This window comes from Fusarium flagelliforme (assembly GCF_020744385.1).
Source record: "Fusarium flagelliforme strain FIESC 12 MPI-CAGE-AA-0113 chromosome Unknown B0J16scaffold_3, whole genome shotgun sequence".
In the NCBI taxonomy this organism is placed as follows: Eukaryota; Fungi; Ascomycota; class Sordariomycetes; order Hypocreales; family Nectriaceae; genus Fusarium; species Fusarium flagelliforme.
In genome coordinates this window covers 1,167,645-1,187,583 of record NW_025763505.1, presented here as the reverse complement: position 1 = coordinate 1,187,583, position 19,939 = coordinate 1,167,645, and the positions used below count along the sequence as shown (strand labels likewise).

The 19,939-nt window shown below is 48.2% G+C and overlaps 6 protein-coding genes across 6 annotated transcripts; 1 reads left to right on the top strand and 5 right to left on the bottom strand.

The window, feature by feature from the left end:
* Positions 1-546: 546 nt before the first annotated feature.
* Positions 547-1,631, bottom strand: B0J16DRAFT_412862 (uncharacterized protein). Its single transcript, XM_046133348.1, has 3 exons — positions 1,189-1,631; positions 987-1,136; positions 547-936 (listed from the first exon to the last, which is right to left on the bottom strand). The coding sequence occupies exons 1-3, from the start codon at positions 1,398-1,400 to the stop codon at positions 804-806; spliced, it is 495 nt and encodes a 164-aa protein (XP_045984310.1). The 5' UTR covers positions 1,401-1,631; the 3' UTR covers positions 547-803.
* A 1,517-nt stretch (positions 1,632-3,148) lies between these two features.
* On the bottom strand, positions 3,149-4,277 carry B0J16DRAFT_382277 (uncharacterized protein; the record flags this gene model as incomplete). Its single annotated transcript, XM_046131226.1, has 3 exons — positions 3,149-3,820; positions 3,876-3,957; positions 4,009-4,277. 3 exons carry the CDS (start codon positions 4,275-4,277, stop codon positions 3,149-3,151), a joined length of 1,023 nt encoding a protein of 340 aa, XP_045984309.1.
* Positions 4,278-5,296: 1,019 nt separating this feature from the next.
* On the bottom strand, positions 5,297-6,704 carry B0J16DRAFT_382276 (uncharacterized protein; the record flags this gene model as incomplete). The annotated part of the gene is made up of 2 exons (XM_046131225.1): positions 5,297-6,080; positions 6,199-6,704. 2 exons carry the CDS (start codon positions 6,702-6,704, stop codon positions 5,297-5,299), a joined length of 1,290 nt encoding a protein of 429 aa, XP_045984308.1.
* Positions 6,705-14,604: 7,900 nt separating this feature from the next.
* On the top strand, positions 14,605-15,550 carry B0J16DRAFT_93216 (uncharacterized protein). The gene is made up of 2 exons (XM_046134699.1): positions 14,605-14,994; positions 15,052-15,550. The coding sequence occupies exons 1-2, from the start codon at positions 14,905-14,907 to the stop codon at positions 15,442-15,444; spliced, it is 483 nt and encodes a 160-aa protein (XP_045984307.1). The 5' UTR covers positions 14,605-14,904; the 3' UTR covers positions 15,445-15,550.
* Position 15,551: 1 nt separating this feature from the next.
* B0J16DRAFT_93199 (TAP-like protein-domain-containing protein) lies at positions 15,552-18,019 on the bottom strand. Its single transcript, XM_046134698.1, has 9 exons — positions 17,720-18,019; positions 17,604-17,669; positions 17,439-17,552; positions 17,310-17,384; positions 17,235-17,262; positions 16,847-17,182; positions 16,148-16,789; positions 15,948-16,084; positions 15,552-15,898 (listed from the first exon to the last, which is right to left on the bottom strand). Exons 1-9 carry the CDS (start codon positions 17,909-17,911, stop codon positions 15,686-15,688), a joined length of 1,803 nt encoding a protein of 600 aa, XP_045984306.1. The 5' UTR covers positions 17,912-18,019; the 3' UTR covers positions 15,552-15,685.
* Positions 18,020-18,873: 854 nt separating this feature from the next.
* Positions 18,874-19,747, bottom strand: B0J16DRAFT_318057 (ribosomal protein L24e-domain-containing protein; the record flags this gene model as incomplete). Its single annotated transcript, XM_046125419.1, has 3 exons — positions 18,874-19,422; positions 19,485-19,572; positions 19,743-19,747. 3 exons carry the CDS (start codon positions 19,745-19,747, stop codon positions 18,874-18,876), a joined length of 642 nt encoding a protein of 213 aa, XP_045984305.1.
* Between the last annotated feature and the right edge of the window lie 192 nt (positions 19,748-19,939).

Here is a 19,939-nt window from a genome sequence, read left to right as displayed (position 1 = left end):
ACTTTAACTTTAGACACAAATGGTTGATGCGATTCCAAGTTTCTGCAAGTCGTTTCACCTGTTCTTAGATAGTTTAGTTCAAAAGGTTTACTGCAAGTTACTCTCTGCATGGAGCCGGGGTCAAGGCATATTCGTGACCCACAGGATGCCTTGCATTAAGAGTCATCATGATAGGACTGACTACTCATGATGAAACGATTTTGCCCTAATAACATGGCGCAACATTTGGCATTTGAGAATCAAGTACGCCTTGGGCCTGGAAAACTCACTAATGGATACGATTCATTGGGATCCTCTGGTCAATGGCTCAAATCTTGTTCGGGATACCCGGTTGGGGGCCAACGTGAGATAGGATTAGCCAATAGATACGGATAGAGATTTCAAGATTCCTATCAACTGTTAATATCAATTCACAGTCTAACAAATCACTGATTCTTGACTATCCCTTCTCATCAATGGCTCTACTGTAGAGACATTTCAAATATTGTATATTGACGTGGTTTAGTAGCTTGGGCCATCACTTTAGGGTAGTCTCGACGGTCTGGTCCATTTCAACTTTATCTTTCAATTTCAACCTCTTTCATGTATCTGCCTAATCCCATGACAAGCGTCCTCCTACTCTAATAATCTAGTAAAACTGTATATAGCAACCCAAATACAACGCTAAAGTGATATCACAAGTCTAACTCATATCCTTCCATCCTCATCCATGAACCAATATTACAACCCAATTACATGCCTGTCATAACCTCATGATCATCAAAAATCGTGGTTCCCTCAAAAGGAACTCCCAAGTGCATTGACTAGTATTCCCAGTCAGGCTCAGCCTCTCTCATCACGACTCTTCCAGCGACTTGCTCGGTTTGCTCGACGTAGTAGCTTGATTCGCTTCCTATCAGCGTCACATTTCCATATGCGACAAGACTTCTGCATCTCCTGCTACTTGTTAGTTTCATGATTAAACCAATGAAGGTCAGTATACTTACAGGTGGCCGGTGATAGTTATGTTTCCATAAATCTCCAAGTCTGTTCCCTCCAGTGTTCCCACGATCTTGAGCTTTCCACGGCCCTTGATCTTCTCATTGGCAACTGTATAGCCATTCACTGAGATGGTTCCATAAGCTTGGACTTTGCCGCTATTGATATGTTAATCATTTAGATTACTACAGTATAGTAACATCTACTTACTCGCATCTGATGCTTCCGTTAAGGCCAATGGCTCCATAGGCGTCAAGCTTCTCGCGGATGATCACATCACCGTTCAGGTTGATGCTGCTTCCAGACTTGACGGATCCAGCAACTTCAACCGGGCCATTGAGGGTCACCTCATGGTCACTCTTGACGCTCTTTGATCTCTTGTAGGCCGGCTGGGTGGGGTAGGCGTTGTAGTAGCTGGACATGTTGAAGTTGTTGTTTGGTGTATTTGAAGTGTTGTAAAAGATCGGGGTTGTCCTTTGAAGTAACGATGGGTATTCTGTATATCTCAAGCTGTTGTGACAAAGACAGTAGTGAAGATGGAATTATAGAATGCATTCCTGAGGAAGAAGCCTGTTCTCTTATACCCACGATTTTCAACCCATTTGCGCAGAAGGTTGAAACTGAGGGTAGGCATACTGGAGCCTCAAGACTCACTCACCCCCATACTAAGCTAGCCCCATCCATAAGGCATATACTACAGGACGAAATGACTCCTTGCTATTAAGGTAGGCACGGGACCTATCGATATGTCGGGCACTGCAGTGCAAAGACGCAACGCCTTGTTGCGGTCGGGATATTTGCATGAAGGCTCATTGGACGAGTTGATCGGCATATGCAGGTCTGGAAGGGGAGGATGATAGGGCTTGCAGTAGTCTGAGATTTATCTCTTGGTGGTTGATCATAACGTCGATGTAAGTCATGATTGACCTCAATCCATCTCTTATGATTTCTACTACTCTACCGTGGCATTGAGTCTTCCGAGAACTATTATTATCATGAAAAAGAGACAGGTTTGCTATCGAATTAATAAATTGACACAATAATGCATCTCCAAAGAAGACGTTTGAGACAGACTCACAAGGCATCCTAGGCAGTCTTGTGGATCTCCACAGCCTAGAGCGAGAAGGCAAGATATCCCGACCGCGACAAGGGTTCAGGGTCCGAGCAGTCCTATCAAGGACGCCAAACGCCTTGTTTCTCCCATGAACACCACCGTTTCACACTCTTCACTTTACTTAACATAAGAAGGACTGTCCGTTCCTCTCATGCATACCATGCACATGCCCCAATGCGTCATAATGGACCCAGAAGTTGGGGAACAGCAGGCAGGGGTTGTCAGCTTAGGACTCGCTATTTTTGCTGTTTGCCTTGGGTTAAAAGGCCCAGTTGAGTATACCGAATTGTCGATCAACCTGCATCTAATTCTGCTGCCTTGAACCCTCGGGCGTTTCTTAACTTTAACATTGCAAAAACCCTTGCTCGTACTAGGAATCGCCCGAGGCTGTACAGCCCCTGCCTCTAGTCCTACCTATAGTAGTCTACGGAACGCTTCCCGTCTGCCCATGATCATGGTCATGGTTGCATCGCCTCAGCCCTATGAAGTAGACTACAGTATAGAAAAGCCACTTGACTTTCTCATTGACCTGCAATTCGCTCTTTGACGATTTCCCCCGTCTGCAAGCGCACACCACCCTTGTTTCTTCTAGAAAACGCCAAGTCCTTCGCCCAGAATGCCTGATCCGTTCATGCCTGCCTAATAGGCATATCAGACAAACTGACTCACTTGAATATTTAGAAGATAGATAGATGCCTTCACAACGCTGGTGACTTGTGACTCATGCTAACGAACTAGCAATTGTAAACTATATGCTCAAAATACCGGTATTCATACATTATCAAAACAAACCTAGCATAATATGGTAGAGAAAACAATATAAACAAAAAACATAGCCACTTGATGATCTCTCAATGGCATCATCATGTGACCATCCTGAATCCTTCTGACTCCGATCGATATAGGAAAACCGGGGTATCCATCCATCCATCTACCCATCTGCCAATCTCGGAACAAGGATGTTATCAACATTCCTTTTGGCCCCCAACATACCCTGCACAAGGCCCTGCATCCAAGGCTGACCTCAGTCTTCCAGAACATAGCGTTTCTGGGCACTTAATCTCCGCCCACGAATCCCAGACCAATGCCACTGCAGATAGCGGCAAATGTCCAGACGCCTGCATATGCAGCAGCTCCAATGGCATCAACCCGATACATGGTCTTGTAAGAGGCAAGGAACGTGTTGACCGCAGTGACAAAGGCAATCATGGCTGTTCGACGAATAACCACCTTGGTCTTGACAGTGTAACCCCACACATTCCACCAGACGGTCTCCCCGAGAGACGCAGCCACAGGATCAAATTCGGTGATCTTGTCATCCTCCTTAGCAGGTGCCGTTGTCGCGAAGGGCGCAAAGATAAAAATGCTGGCGGCAATACCGAACAAGGTTGTCACGGGGAGAATGGCAGCGTATGAAGCGTTGTAGGCAGGCTCGAGAGTGCTGACTCCGGAGTAGTTGACAACCAGAATGCGAGGCAGGACGAAACGCAGAGCCAGATTCAGGACCACACTGTAGATGCCTGTTGACATGGCAGTCGTGTACATCTGAAGCCAGGGGTCGAGGAGCTCGCGGTTAGGCAGGCCTGCAGCGGCGGCAGCCGAAGACGTGTGGTAGGTAGAAAGCGGGCGAAGCAGGTAAAAGGGCACGGCGACCGAGACAACGTCAATAGCGAGGGCCGAGATTGCTGTGGTCCAGTTGAGGCCGTAGAAAGTCGTGAGCAAGTAGTACTTTGATAAGTCAGCTTTGAACAGGTTCTAGCTTCGAGAAGTGGGTTAAACTGACGTGAGGACCGTGGGATAGTAGATCCATCATCGCAACATCCAAGCTGTCCAACTTGCCATACCATCCAAAGGCCAACTCAACACTGTGATCACGTTAGTATGTCGTCAGCTCTGCATAGAACATCTTTACTAACATTCTGAAACCAGCCAGAAGGGCAACCTCTTCCCATGTATCCTGAGTTCTGCTGAGGGCAGCGAGCTCGCCGTTGGTAAGCTCACTCATCAAGCTGTATCCCAATGATGCCATCACAAAACTTGTCGCGATCGCGAGAGGGAACTTCGCCTTACGAGGAACCATGGCGCGGAATGATCGCGGAGCTCGCTGCACTTCCTTTGGTGATGGTGGAGTTGTTGTCAACGCCGTGTCGTCGCTGGCCGCGGCGGCGCTTCGTCTTGTGGCCATTTTGTTGTTGTTTTGGTAAGTTGAGACAATGAACTGTCTAGGATTCGGGTTCACGCCACTTGTCTAGGACAGGGCAAGGTAAAAAATACCAGAGATGTGCGACCTTAATGCAGGTAGCAACAGAGATGTTCTTGGTGTTTGCGATCAAGTGAAGGCAAGACTGGGTGAAGATTGGGTAGGTTGGCGCTGAACAGGAACAGAGGTTAGTAGGCTACAGTGGGGAACTGGACAATCAGTGACGTCGCTGCCCGGGCAACCTCCATCAGATGGACCTTCAACGGCATTTCGCAACCTCGAGTTCCCCACTGCACACCTACTGGACTGGGTTAGTAGCTGTTTTGACAGCCGACATGGGAAGATGAAGGGTTTTTTTTGCTCTCTTCTCGACCTTTTCATTTTTTTCTTCTTCTTCTTCTCTTCTTCCTCAAGCAAGCATTAATTGATATAATCAATTATGGTCCCATGAAAGAGATGGTCCTCAATCATCCTCAATCATTTCATCTTGTTCATCTATCTGTCCTTTCGCTGGACGAGGCTGGCTGCTCTTCCGTGACCTTGTCTGAATCGCACCGTGATGTCTCATCACGCCGATGTTCTTCATTACTCTTCATCAATTGATTTTTATCTCAATCATTCATTCACTCTTCATCTCGTGGTGATTCAATGTTGTAACACGGCAATGTGGTTTCAATATTTGATTTCCATTTGGTAGGTATTTATTTGGGCGTCCAACTCGACGCCTGTCCGAATCCTCACTTTAACCTCGTGGCGATGCAATCTCATCTAGTTCCTCACCAGACGGGCCCTCCACTCTTCGGTGCTGGGAATCGACAGCGGAGATCTGGTCCACCTCATGATAACACGCTGTATGTGATACAGAAGATATAAAAAAAAAAGAAGAAGACGATAACGCGCTTATCCATCGACGTCATCAGATAATCCAACTCCAGAGCCTTCATGCCTGACCCAAGAGATATATACTCCGTCCCAATCGTTACCCATTATAGATGCATCCAAAATCATTCCTCCATACGACCGAAAACACCGTCATCATCATCCTCGCTTCGACCCCGCGAACGCATCTCGAAATCGTCATCGTCCATGACCGAATCGCCGCTGCCGTCCATTCTGACGTCTTCGCTAGGACGTCTCATCTCGCCACGAGTAAAACTCTCGGGCTGTCGACGTGGAAAGCTGTTAATGAAGCTTGCTGTTGATAGCGATGTCGCCTGATCTAAGTACTGAGCGGGCAGTGGAGGAACAGGGGGTGCATCCGCAGGAGTCATGGCAGGGCGGGATCCGTTGTTGCTACCAAAGCTGCAGCTCAGAAGCTCAACTGCAGCAGCCAAATCCCGATCGTCTTCTCCAGTGGCATTGCGACCAGAAGAGCCTGGACGGTGGTGGTCATTGCTTGGCTGACGGTAGTGGCCAAAGCCTGAGCCATATGGCACACTGCCTGCTCCAAAGGAAGCAGCCGACTGGTAGCTTCTCGCATACCCGCCGTTGCTGCTGTAACGCTTGTTGCGGTAGGAAGTGCCGTTAACGCTTACACCTTCAGCGAGGGGAGGTGGAGTAGTATCGGCAGAGCTCTGTCGCTCCGCATGGTCCGAGTATCCGGAGGCTGCAGGAGAGGATGACCCAGCCTCACTCTGGAAGTCCTTGGTAGACTCGGGAGGAGTAGCAGCATTGCCTTCGATGCCGTTCATGGTTACAAGAACCGAAGCAGCCTCAAGCAGCTGGACTTGTTGATGCTTTGAAATGAGCAGCTTCGAAGTCAAGGCCCACTCAGGTGTGTGTTCCCACCTAGAAACAGTCAGTGACACATATTCATGAGTACGCAACGTTGCACGCCAAAAACAGCTGTTGTCTGAAGACAAAGCTTCTTGTGCTGGGGCAAGTCATTGGGAGGAGGGGAACCAACAAGTGCTTAGTCAAGCAGCTGCTATGCTTGTAGCCTTTGCCGCACTTGTCACAGCGAACCTCAACCCTGTTGCTCTTCTTGCTCTCCTTGAGAGTCTGACCGTCGCTTGCACGGCGTTGACGAGCCTTCTGGAACTTGGTAGTTCCCTCGTCAGCCGAGCCTTCATTCATGTCATCCTCAATGGCGCTACCATTGAGTTCTTGCTTCGTTTCGGGTATCGTCTTGTGGTTCGGGAGACTGGCAGGCGGGGAGGGAAGGCTACCAACGATGGCAGCTCGAGCAGCGGCGCTCTTGGACATTCGGCGGCCGCTGTTAATGGGTAGGGCGGAGGAACGTTCACTTTCCCGAAGGGCAGCGGCGATCGCGTTCACGTTCGCATTCGGGTTCGTGACGGACTTGCGTCGAGTCACTCTATGGTTGGCGTTGAGAGCACCTGTAAGCAGCGAGTGCGAGCTCGTCCGAGCGTGAGATTGACGACCGGGGAGGGCCGACGACGTGGACGACATCGGAGAACGGGTCTGAGTCAATGGCCTCGAGGACTGCTGCATTTCCTGAAGAGGACGAAGGAGATCAGCAAATCTGGGCCTTGGTAGGTTGTTATGCCATCTGGCAAGCCGTGGAAAAGATCATGACAGGGCTCGGGTTCGGTCCCTCCGAGGGTTGAGGGCAGCGTACTTTGGATGAGGCCATTGCCGGCGACTTGGTATATGTTCAGGATTCGACCGACTGCAGTCGTGTCGATCACGAACTAGACGTTTGGAAGGTGTTGGTAGATAGACTTGAACCTGGAAGATGTTGGACTGGTGTTGATAGGAGGAAGAGAAGTGGTGAGAGGAGAAAGATGTTGCCAGCAGGAGTCCCAGAACAGACGAGAAATAATATTTTGGGAAGCAGCACCCAAGCCCAGGGTGTGTGTGTGGCCAGGAGCGGGGCGTATGTAGCAGTATGGTGTCTGAATTGGATGTCTGAATTGATGCCTGTGCGAGTACTATCGAGACTTGCTCAGTTCAGTGAAAGCGCACCCGGCTGGTCACCTATTCACTAGCATCTTTGAGCCACCAAACATGGCCTTGTGCCTTGGAAGTCAAGAGGGGGCTCAACCACAGGGAGCCAAGGCCCTGGGCCGGGTTCCAACGACTTCCACCAGGCGCTCCGTACTGCCATTTGCACTGGTGTTTAGGGGGGCTGTTCAGCCATTCAGTGGCTACAGGTGGAGAAGATACGACATGTCGATTGGACGGTCGGCACCCTGGTCAAGCATCCGAACTGAGTTGCAGCAGGGAAAGAGAGCCCGTGAGAGGGAGAAAGCCTGGGAGGGAGAGAGGGGGTTAGACGGTGGTCCGCGGAAGGGTGTGGCGTTAAAGCGTGGGTGTGTCATGCGCCCAAAGTCGCAATCGGCCGGCGAACGGGGGCTGAGCAATCGATGGCTCTATCCCATTCCCTTGTTCTTGACCTGAATGGAACGGACAGATATCCTGAGCAGATAAAAGGCACGAGAGAAATTATGCCTGGCTCCATTTGCTGGCATCAAAGCGAGTTGTTGCTTCCATCGACAATCATGTCATCAACGGTTGAAAGTTAATGGGACATAAAGGTCAGTGTACAGTACAGTACAAAGGCATGTATCCCCTCAATTCCCCTCCCGTCTTGCATGAGGCGCTGTGCTTTTGCACTGGTCCATGATTGGATTCCCCTCACAAACTGGTACCAGTCTTTGCTTGATAAGGTATAAATGGGTGAATTAGCTCTTTTTGTGCACCCTCTCATAAGTTGAAGTGCAGGCGTGCCAGGGTCTTCCTTCCGCTGCACAACGTTGTAGCCAGGGGATTAAACTAAACCGTTTCCACTGTTCCTGGAGGTTATCTGCGCTGGGAAAGCCAGGTCCCATTTGCACAAAACGTTGCCCGGCGAAGGGAGGAAGAGCATCATCTCAACAATCGTGATGGCTCGGCGATGTACTTGATGCTCAGATTATCGTCACTCGGTTTGGTTTTCCTGTTTGGAATCCATTAGCAGCAGTCTTTGTTATGCTCGCTTGATTCTGGGCTGATTCGTCACCCGACGCGTCCATGTCCTCATTGCATTTGCCTGGACTCCGTCGCACATACATAATACAGTTTTGTACAGTACAGACGGTACTCGTAGCAAGCATAAGAACACCGACTTTAATTCATCACATTGCAGCTCGCTCTCCATTTCCCCAACTTCCGAGACGGGTAGAGTGGACGGTGGCCCCGTGGCCTGGCCTGTAGCTTGTAGCTTGTAGCCCTGCTCGGCCTGGGCGGCCCAGTCGCCAGTTCCAGCCCAGACTTAATCGAGATGGGGATAAACTCGCACTGGGCGGGGAGCTGAGTTGGTTCAATGGGATGGGCGAGAAGACGAGCTAGTGCGTGAGGAGTTGATGCTGAAGGGAAGACTGATTTTGGGGACCGAGTGGGGTGAAATCTGGGGGATGTTTCTCTTTCTTAGTATTCGCACTGTAGATGATACTGTACATCAAAGAGATGCTGCTTGATGGCGTTTGGTATCAAACCGATGTCGATACTTATGTTGAGCACAAAAACAATAGTTTGATGCACATCGAGAGCATACCATTATTTGCTACCATAATCATCTGCGGTGATAGTGAGATTGTCTCAGAATCTCGGGTCGAGATTTTGTATTAAGTTTTCTTGAACAAGTGGTCGATTCATCTTGCATCGATTTTGTAGCAGGTATCGACCATAACCTGGTTTGGCTTTGATTTGATGCCAGTGCTAAGACTGATACCACGGCAATTGTCGTATGCAACAGATTGCTTTGTCTTGTGGTGCCTCTAATCTCGTCTCCCTGGGATATTCTCTCGGGTTCATCGTTGGAGCCTGGAGGCATTAATAATCGGGGAGACAAAGAAAGACCCGACGCCATCAGCTCCAGGTGACGAGGCAGAGGCAGACGGGAGGCTCTAATGTTTCTCGCTAATTGTACCAGCTTGAGACGCGTCTAATGAGACGTCTGACCAAGGATCAAATGGATCTGTTTCGAGCCCTGGAGTGTGGATGTTTTGAAAACCTGTTTCTGTAACTTCTTGCAACGCGTAATGCTCTTCTTTTTTAAAAAGGCTATTTATGTGGTTTTATGCCTGAAGTTTAATTATGCAGTTTCAATGTCGATGGTTAATGGAATTGGAATTTAAGCGCGAGCGCGACAGGGCTGACATCAGCGTCCTTCTACCGCTTTCAGTAACAGCAACTCGATGAGAGAGCGGCAAAGCAACAATTCATGACCACTCGTTTAAAAGACTCACTCATTTACGGTACTGTACAGTATGTACGAGCACAATCTCTTACTTCCCATCCTACTATCGAAATGTGAATCGTCTGCCTGCCTGTCCTCTTACACGTGGTGATAATCCATGCTCTTTCAACTCAAACCTAACCCTTGCCCTGGCCCTGAATGCTGAAGTAACCTTAATGGGTTAATCCAGCCAAGTCCCAGCCAAGCCCAACATGATCAAACGGTGATCTGATCTGATAACGCTACTGTGACTGACTGTTCGGTCAATTGATTTGCTGGCCTGACTTATTGGCCTGATGTTTAATACTCCGACCCAGCTGGTTAGACGAAAAGTCAGACGGAGGAAGGGACTTCTTATTCGGCAATGGCTTGAAATTGGGTGCTCTAATAAAAAAATAGTTGAGACCCCTTCTTTTTCCAACTTTTTTGTTTTGTTTGGTCGATCTTCAGCGATCGATGAACCATCCATGTAACCAGCTTGTGAGAACCACATATTCCATGTAGCCTTGAGGGATACTGCATTGATCGTGTAGCAACTCGTTGCTTAATATCAAATAATCGCTTGCCAGAGGGAATGTTCTCGTATCTTAGAAGAGAGATGAGTCTCTTCAACAAATGTTTTAATTTACAGCTCCCTAAAAAGGTTAGGGCGTGTAGTTAATTAATTGATGCGTACCCCTCATTCTTAGCTTCTCGATACAGAAGTCGATCCACCACCTCCAGGAGTCGTCAGCTCCTCAGACTGTATTGTACTGTACGAGCTACAGCACGCCAAAGCTAGCATCACATCGCTAGCAACGCCATCGGCGGTGTCTCCTTTGGCTTTGTTTGGAAACAGGAAAGGTGAGGCCCTGAATTTAGCTGCCACCGCAATTTCAGGCTGCAAGTGGCCAAGGGGGGGCATGGTTTAAGGGACTGACTGATTGACAGGCGCTGAGAAGGAGGCGGAGGCTCGCTAATGATATTGAGAGTTGTTGATGCTAAAAAGGGGAAGCGAAGTAAGTGTCCTCATTGGACTTTTCGTTACGGCATCAATTGAACCAGATTATGAACCGAGATTCTTCTAATGTACAGTACTCAACAAAGGAGGCGGGTGTGAGTTCAAATCATTGTGGCTGATATACTGTCCTCATCCTGTCCAACGTGCCAAGCTCAAGCTCAAGATATGTGATATGTAGAATATTATGTGCATCAGCGGTATCTTATGCGGCACTTGCTTGATTGCTGCAAGCATTGTCGAATCCCAGATATCTATCCAAAAGCCATAGAAACAGCCTGTCCTGTAGGATGATGGACAGCCAGGTTGGTCTAGATACGTACTATACTGTACCCATTTACCCCTCAAATTGCTAATCCCTTCTTGGACGATCACTGATCACAAGCACTTTCACCTGACCTAGCTGCTGCACTTCCGTCTTGCCGTCAGTTGTGTCTGGTCACAAGGAGTTTCTTGAAGAGGTATCGTAGTATCGTGAGAATTTGGAAGGATTGGTTTGATCCGACCCAACCTCTACAGGTAAAAGGTGGCCTGTGCTGCTGCTGTGTAATGTAATTGTGGAAGGTGCAACGTCAGTCTTGATCGCCACTGCCAACTGATCAGACAAACTGCCTGCTCAACGAACCATCATGATCTTCGGCTTATTCCTTCACTATCATCATCACTGCACATTGTTGCGACTCGAGAGTATGAATGTCGAGGACAAATGTTCTTAGCATGATAGTCACTACACGTTCCTGACTATCCTACGGGGCACTTCCGTCTTGAGATAGAGCACGACGATCCCCTATATAAATCCCAGCTCCCGTCGGAAAAAAGTCTACCAATAACAATAGGCCCTCCAGCGCCAATTTTTCCCAGTGATCGAGGTTCAACACGTGGAGTTTATGCTCTGAAGATCAATCTGAAAGGTTACTGTGCAGTCGTTGCATTCCTTGCTATTCTTTATCGAATTGGCTTCGAGATTCGGGAACAGAAATTCAAGTTTTGTGATCGCGACGACGTCATCAAAGTTTCCTCCCCCTGGCTAGAAGGTAAACGAGATTCTTCCAAGCATTATGCCCTGCATTTCCTTTTGTTCCTTCTCCGTCTATCAGATATCGATTGCACATTGACTTTTGGAGTTTTCAAACTCAATGATGTAATGCTGACACGAATATGAGCAAATAACTACCAACTGATAGTTACGGCTGGTGTTGAAAGAAAAATTATGGATTCCATTTACCACAAAGACTCCATCAGAGTGGAATTCTTAGGACAAGCCCACAAAGACCACCACCGCATTGGGGGTGCTTTGAGCTTACATGGACCAAAGCCAATCAGACTCGACAAGCATTCCTCCACATTCTGTCAATCTCGATCCTGTCTTGGGACAAAAAAAAAAAAAAGATTGATCGAACAAGCACTTGCATCCAGTCACTGCCGTGCGAGTATGCTGTTATTGGTTGGGGATTTGCTCAACAGTGAGACATTGGCGCAAGGACAGACAATACGACACAGATACAGTGCCTGTCCTAACCAGACTTTGGTTGTTGATTGTCTGTCGCAACATGGGATTGACTGGATTTCTCATTTCTCGCATCACCGGCTCTGCAGCCGACCTAGCTTGCGTCGACGATCCGGGGGATCACTGATACAGTACAGCACCAAGCACTGGAACCCAGAAAAGCCGCTGCTTCCAGAGGCCCGCAGTCTGCTACACACACCACTACAGTGACCTACGCTACGCTACAGTGCCGTACAGTACCTCTACAGTACAGTACTGAGGCTTACCTAGTCGGGTTCATGACAGCTGGAGTTGGGTCCAGGTGGATTTCTGAAGTGTGTTAGTGGCAGAAACGGTAACACGCAGTCTGCTGGCAACGCAAGCCAACCAACCAACCCAATCCAACAATAACCTCTCTTGGAGCTCTTCCGTTCCCTGGGGGCAGAAGACCTAACACTAATCCAAATGGGTTCGGTACCTTACCATTGGAATGGTTGGTGACGACCTGCTTCTATTGTACAGCACGCTGCTGCTTTTAAGGCAGCAATCAAGCAATGGAGGGATGAGCTGATGGGGAATGAGACCTCATCAGTCATCCGCCAGTATTCGGACCTTTGAGCCCACTTGAAAGAATCCCAACCAGTTGGAGATGCTCCGGCGGTCACAGAGTACTGTGATCGTTAGACGATTTGTACAGCACATAGACTGTCTGTACAGCACAGAACAAACAGAACGTCACGGCTTAGTCAATTCGTACCCTCGGATTCGGCACTTACATTATGATGCCGCCTGTTGTTTCGCGGTACAGAGCGGCTGTAAACCCGAGCCCCGTGTCCGCCATCGCCGCCAGATGCCATTTGTGTTTCTGTCGCCGAGGCTTCCCCGCCTTATAATTAATTACTCCCCTCTCTCCCTACGGATATGAGGACGCCCGTCTCACTGGGCTGGGCTGGACTGGACTAGGCCTTGCTGATATCTGTGGCACAGTTGGCACGACCCACGAGCAGGATACGCACAGGGGCGTGCTTTGGGTCTTAGCAGGGATCCAAAGAGAATGTGGATGTCGATGTTGCTATCTTGATAAGAATGGAGAAATTCATGCCTCAGTTGACTGGATACGGTACAGTGACAAAGGATGTTTGAGAGACGCCTTGATGCTGTGACTTTGGCTGTTACAAGCACGAGCAATTTATGAGAGGTCAACGTCAGCAAGGTTGTATTGTTGCGGCACTGCAATGCTCAGTACAGTCTGTTCCTGAGCTGTGTTGTTCCTGCATGACATGGAAGCTGTCCAGTCCACGTGGTTTCATATCATTGTGTTTAGAATTTCTTTGCATGGACACTGAACGAGCCCTTGAGACATGGCAAGGATTCCATCGATGGGATCAACTTGCCAAATTGCTAAAGACAGAGACTGACAGACAATTTGACAGAGCAGAGCGTTCCCAACGCTATGGTTGATTAGCCTGTCGCTTCCCGAGATCAGCAATGCTTGTCGAGGCTGGACCAGTTTAGAAGACGGGACGAAGGAATGCTGGATGGTTTGGAGCCCTACGACGGGTGAAGGGTACCCGAATTCCTCTTTGCTGTTGGTTCCTCGCCCAATCTGATTCCAGAAACAACAAATAATTCGTCTAGTCTTTGTGGCTTGACGATTGATGGCTTGCAAGCCAACTTAAAGATTGTGGCTTCAAATCCTTGGGTGGACGTCCCGCAGGATTCATCATGTGAAGGCGGCGTGACGTGCTGCTCCATGAGCAGATAAGCTCAACAGAGGTCGATACTCCCAATGGAAGGGGCGTATCTGAGGATCTGCAATATGTTGATAAGGGCATTAAGCATCTGAGTTACGTATCTTTCTCTCTTTCATGGGTGGTCATGAACAGTCATTGCCGATGTCGGAGGGCTCGGTGATAAAGTGTTGAGCTGCTCTTCATCAGAAGAGGATGTCGCGCCATACTCACGAGATCAATGGATAGAGTTCTCTCTCGCAGCATAAGTTTTGTGCTTGCGAGGCCATGGTTGTTTATGCCAAGGTATATCTCGATGCGGACGAGAAGGATAAGGTTAGGTTGTCTTTGCGCCCTAGCTCTTGTCGCAGATTCAGGATACCGAAAAGGATCTACAGGGAACGATACGGTTCCTTCACGGGAAGGTATTGATGTGTTTGCTCTAGATTGGCTTTTCAGATATGCCAGATCTCGGCAGCAACGAAGCCTGTTTTTTTGTAAGCCGAAGTTTTTCTTGAACAACAATGCAGATCATCCATCAACAATGACATCAACTTTCAGTTCAAGCCACAACAACAGTGGCTTCTTTTTCTCTTGGGAGACATTTCCTGCTTAATAACTGACTGATTCTAATTATCTTAAAACAGTTTGAATAATTTCGAACAACAAACACATGTGAAAGAGAAGCAAATCGCTCATAGAGCAACCAGTAACAACAAAATCTCGGTAGCGGCCCATCAAGATCTACAGTACAATCCAACTAGTTCATGTACCCCGCGGATTAGAACTGTTCTTATTTTAGTTTCGATTTACAGCGGGCGCTGGCCATTTTCCATGTCCAAATCCGTTGACAAACGAAAAAGACCACAAGCCAAGTCAAAAGATAGTGGTAGTTAGGGGTATTCAAAACTATGATGAGTCTGGAGAGATAGAGGCAATACTCTTATGAAACTCATCACGTCGGACAAGTAGTCTAAAGGACCCCCCACGTTTCCATTCTGTCGGTGGCTTGATCATTTGAGAATTTTGTGATACCTTTAAAGACTAACTTTCTGTACTTTTTCATCTCATCTTCTTTTTGAGATATTTTGGAGTTTGCTTTATCTACTATAGCCACAACTATACCCTGATCATAACTATCCACCCTGGCATTAATAGCTACGTTATCTAAACATCAATAACACGTATCGACTTAGCAACTGCAACAACATTACAACATGACGACTGATCAAGACGTATATCGCAAGACTGGAAGAGGTGGAGCTGGCAATTACGTCGTCAAAAGCAAGGCTGATGAAGCCGACAAAGTAAGCTCACAATCCTACAATATCAATCTCACATTCACAATCTCACATTCAACTCAGGATCTTGAAGCTCAAGATCTAGCAACCGACGAAGTTCCCCCTCCAGACCGCACCACAGCCAACGTCCCAGCCCGAGCTGGACGCGGCGGCTCAGGAAACTACGTCAACCCATCAGACCTGCCCGACGCGCGCGAGCAGGATGAGATGGCCAGGAAGACAGCCGCGGCGGTGAACGCGAATCTCAGGAAGAACCCTGGAGGAGGTCTGGGCGGTAGAGGAGGCGCCGGCAACTGGAAACATGCTATTTCGTTTGAGGAGGAGGAAAGGATGAGGGAGGAGGAGAGATCGAGGGGGGAAGCCTTGGAGAGGAAGGTGAAGGAGACTGTTGACAAGGGGTTGAGGATGCCTGAGAAGGTGCATCATGGGCCTGCGCATATTAAGCGTAATGATTGATTGTATCGGACTATGAGTAACGGATGTACGATATGGGATACTTACGAATTGGGATAATTGAGCTGTTTAGTTAAATAATGAATAGTCTTGTCAGAAATCTGAATTTATATCTCACGGTCTTGAAGTAGTTCCATTCAACAACAATACATCGCAGATTGTATCTCATTTGATATTCCACATCGCATCAGATCTCGAAATTCATACATCATCTACACAAATATCTGTGTTCCATCGAACGCTCTCAAAAAGCCCTCGGAATCTCTGCTTCTCGAGACAGCATAAGAGCAATCGAGCTAAGCTCATCCAGAGCCGTCACATCTTCCTCCAGTCCAGGCAGCTCAAAGAGCTCAAAATCCTGATCACATATTGTCCCGGAAACCGGAAGAGTCCCGTTCTGGAAATACTCTCTCACATAACGGATTGAACATGTCGAGGGTGCTGCGAGAGAACAGTGCTGAAAAGACGTCAGTTGAATATCTTATGGAGGAGAGAGGATGACTTACACCGTATGAGTTCTGGGTCAGAACAACTGAGCTCGGGAACTTGGCTGAGTTGTTGAAAGCACTCTGTAGAGGTGTGACATTATCAGCTATGTTGCCGATGTAAAGGATAGGATGCGCAGTATCGCCCCTAAAGTCGGCTGCTCAATGGGTTAGCATTACTGTCTCTCGCCGCTCCAAGATAAATAGACAGAGGTACTCACCATCTGTAAACGTCCACTTCGGTCTCGTCTTTCTTCCAACACAAGAAATGTGGAAGTTGGCATTAGCTGCACCAGCCCAGCGGCTCTTGTTTGTGATTCTATCAAAGAACTCCGCAATTTCCTGCGGAGAGTCTTCCACAGCCTTTGAGTCGGAGCACATAATCGCAGGGAAAGCATCAAGTTCCATTGGCGTCTCCAAAGGTGTTGTAGCAGGAGTATCTCCGAGCTCACACATATCCCCTTCAAGTGCTTTGTTGTTGCTCATCTCAAGAACCATTTCATAGAATGGCGCTCCATCACCTTTCTCCAAAGCGGCGAATACTCGCGCTAGCTGGGGAAACTTGACGATCGGGGCGTAGATGGAGGTTTGAATAAGACGTTGAAGGTGGGAATATGAGATGAGAACGGGTAGCTCTGGCCCTGACTCTTGAGACCACGCAGGAAGCAGAACTGGTGATTTCTTAAGATGGGCGAGGAGATCGCCTCGACGTTTCTCGATGGCTTTAGGAGATTTGGCGTAGAATGCGCACTTGAGAGGTCCGACTTTGTGGCATGCTGTGTCAAATGCATCGAAGATCTTGTCTGTATCAGAAACGAAATTGCCATGGTCGAAATTGAACCAGTCATGGTAGTCGACATTGCCTACACCTCAAGTTAATCACAGGTTGTTTGAGATTTAATAAAGACCTGGAAACTTACCATCGCTGACTAGTCTTTCTACCCGCTCAGGATACAGTCCAGCAAAGACGCCGCCGAGGATAGTACCGTAGCTGAAGCCCCAGTAACGAAGTTTCTCATTGCCTGTCTTGTCAAGAATCTCCAGCATGTCTCTGGCAATGGATGCGCTTCCAAGGAATTGCATAAGACCAATATCGTGCATTGCTGTTTCACAAGCGCCTGAATAGGCTGCGGCGCGAGCGTAGTAATCGTAGATGAGACCCGGATGTTCATCAGCGACCGGAGTTTCTTGCATGTTCCATAGTCGTCGTCTTTGGGATGAGCCCCAGCACTCGACACGGGGTGTGGAAACGCCAACTAATAATGATAAGTTTTCTTAGTGATCAAATGATGTGTTGATTTATCTCACCTCCTCGAGGATCAAAGCTGATAACATCCTAAGATAGTGAGTATAGTCCTGATTCTTGACCTTGAATAGACTTACATGGTTGTCACCCACAACTGCTTGAAGGATATGACCTTCTCGCTTCACAAAGGCTATACCTGATCCTCCAGGACCCTGTGTATATGATCAGTTTCCATGTTGGTCACTTGCAAGGAGACGAAGACATACACCGGGGTTAACGAAGAGAGGAGATACTGGGTTGCTCTTGTTCTTGGCTGATAGCTTGATAACTCCAAGGACCACTCGCTTATGGTCAGAAGGCTTTAACCAGTCCATTGGGACCTATACACATTATTAGCACTGATCATGAAGACTGAGAAGGGATGTACACACATCAAGCCTTGCACATTCAAACTTATCATAGCAGGGCTCCCAGTGCAGTTCTCGGCTTGGTTTGATCTATTGTCTCCGTTAGACCCTCGATTTTCGTATCGTTGATTGATTCTCACATCGTTCCAAGTCCATGGCTTCTCTTTCGGTTCCTCGATGCTCTTTGATTCAGGATAAGGGCGGTGGTGAAAGAAGCCAATGATACAAACAGCGGCCAAAAGTCCCAATACAGTTGAGATGTTGGATTTACGCGGACGCTGCTGAAGATGGCCACTTAATAGAAGCATTGCCTCTGGTGCCTTTTCGCTCATGATGAGAGATTGATTAAACCAGATTGTCACTCAAAATCACGAAACGCAGATGATAAGAAAACTAAAAACATGAAATGGGGATAAAAAGGGACCAGAAAGAAGAGGAAGAATGGAATTGAACCCTGGTATCTGCAATATCCATCTTACGAATCACTAGCTTTTGCCTAAGACATGCAGGACGGGATGATAAGCCAGATCAGCAGCTAAGGAACGAATGATTGATCAACATAAGATTTCCAGCCTGTAAAGTCAATCCTGTTCTCCAATACTAAGACATCCATTTTCAGCTGGGCTGCCGATATGTATCCCCAATTTGACGGTAAGATGGTTGCTGCGACGCATTAGAGGCAAGCTTACGTCGCCCTATCATGTAGCACTTGATTCCAATTGCCTATTTCAGTCTGGGGGGAAGAATTCACATTTACATTCAGCGTCGAGAGTCATGAGATCCATCTCTTAGATCGTCGTCCTAACTCTCCTTAGGTACAGTAATAGTCTGCAGCACGGACAGGATTCCCCCGCTTACTCGGATGGATACATAGGTAGTTAATAGGGTCAACCTTGGTATTTTATTAAGTAGACTTTTTCATGTAGTATCGAAAATAGCCCATCCAATCATTCGAATCTTCCTGTACTGAAAGCTCCGGAATGAAAGGTCAACCGAATTGTTGGGATACTGGGAATACACAAATTCATTCCGCCAAAAAGATCACATCCAACTTGTCTTGTCGTGACGGGAGTTGGTTTGGTTGTGCGCTGCATGACGAAGAAAAAATGGTTTCTCTCTATAGTATCCCAACGCCGTGGTATGCCTTCGAATCAAAAACACCCGTAACGCCCTTGTCTTGTCTCGTAGACCTTTTTGCCTTCTCGCTCGCTCTCTTTCTTCCTTGTCTCTTTGACTGCGTAGACATGTACCAGCTTTTCTCTTTTCAGACGCTTACTTCAATAACTTAAATCGTTCAATCGGCGTCCATGTCGACATCATCATCCTCGCCGTCCTCATCGTCGTCATCTTCGTCGTCTTCATCGTCGAACATGGCGCTCTCGTCCTCCTCATCATCGTCCTCGTCGTCGTCATTCTCAAGAGCAATGGCGACTCTCTTCTTCTCGCCACCGAAAGCCTTGGACTGCACGCGCTCCTCCTTGTCCTCCATCTCCTGGATGTCCTCATCGGTCAAGCCCAACTCGCGCAGGCGCTTCTTCTCACTGCCGCGCATGCGGGGCAGGAGATGCTCGTTCTCGGCGACCAGCTTGCGGGCAGTAGCAAGCTCACGCTCACGCTTACCAGCCATGCGCTTCTTGTAGAAGACGCGCTCGCGACGTTGACGGATCTCGGAAACACGCTCCATGGCCTTGATGGTCTTGGCCATGAGGTCTCGGTTGTAGCGGACGGGCACGTTGCGGCGGGCGGCGAACTGCAGAGTAGAGTCGACCGTCATCTCCTTGCCGGCGGCCTTGCGGAAAGCCTTTGTCCACTTGAGCTTGCGAGGGTTACGCTTCATCTTGAACTGTAGAGATAGAAGTGTTAGCGGTGTGAAGTTTGAGACAGGTCGCAATCTTGTAGACGTACGTTCTTGTGGCACTTGCTGCGACAGAAACGAAAGACTCGGGCATCGTTTCGCACAAAGGTGATACCCTTGCTGGGATAAGCAGGGCGACTGCAAAAGTAACAAGTTTCGATTCTGAAGCACTTGGTTAGCGACAGTTCAAGATAGAGCCTTGGTCTCTATATCATGAATGCTTGGTGCCGGGCAGGATAAACTTGACAAGTATACCATTCTTCAAGACAAACATTCTGTATAGATCCCTTCCATCAGCAAAAACTTACCTCATTTTGTCTGGGTGGTGGTCTACAAGACCAAAACAACTTCAAATTCAGCTTCCCACCCCACGGTTTGAGGTATCCCGAACTTTTTTTCGCTCTAAAGATTTTTTTGTTCCCAGCCGCCATCAACGCTTATCGATAACAAACTCTCACCCCGGACAAACGTGCACCCGGCTCTCGCCGGTCCGCGCCGGAGAGTC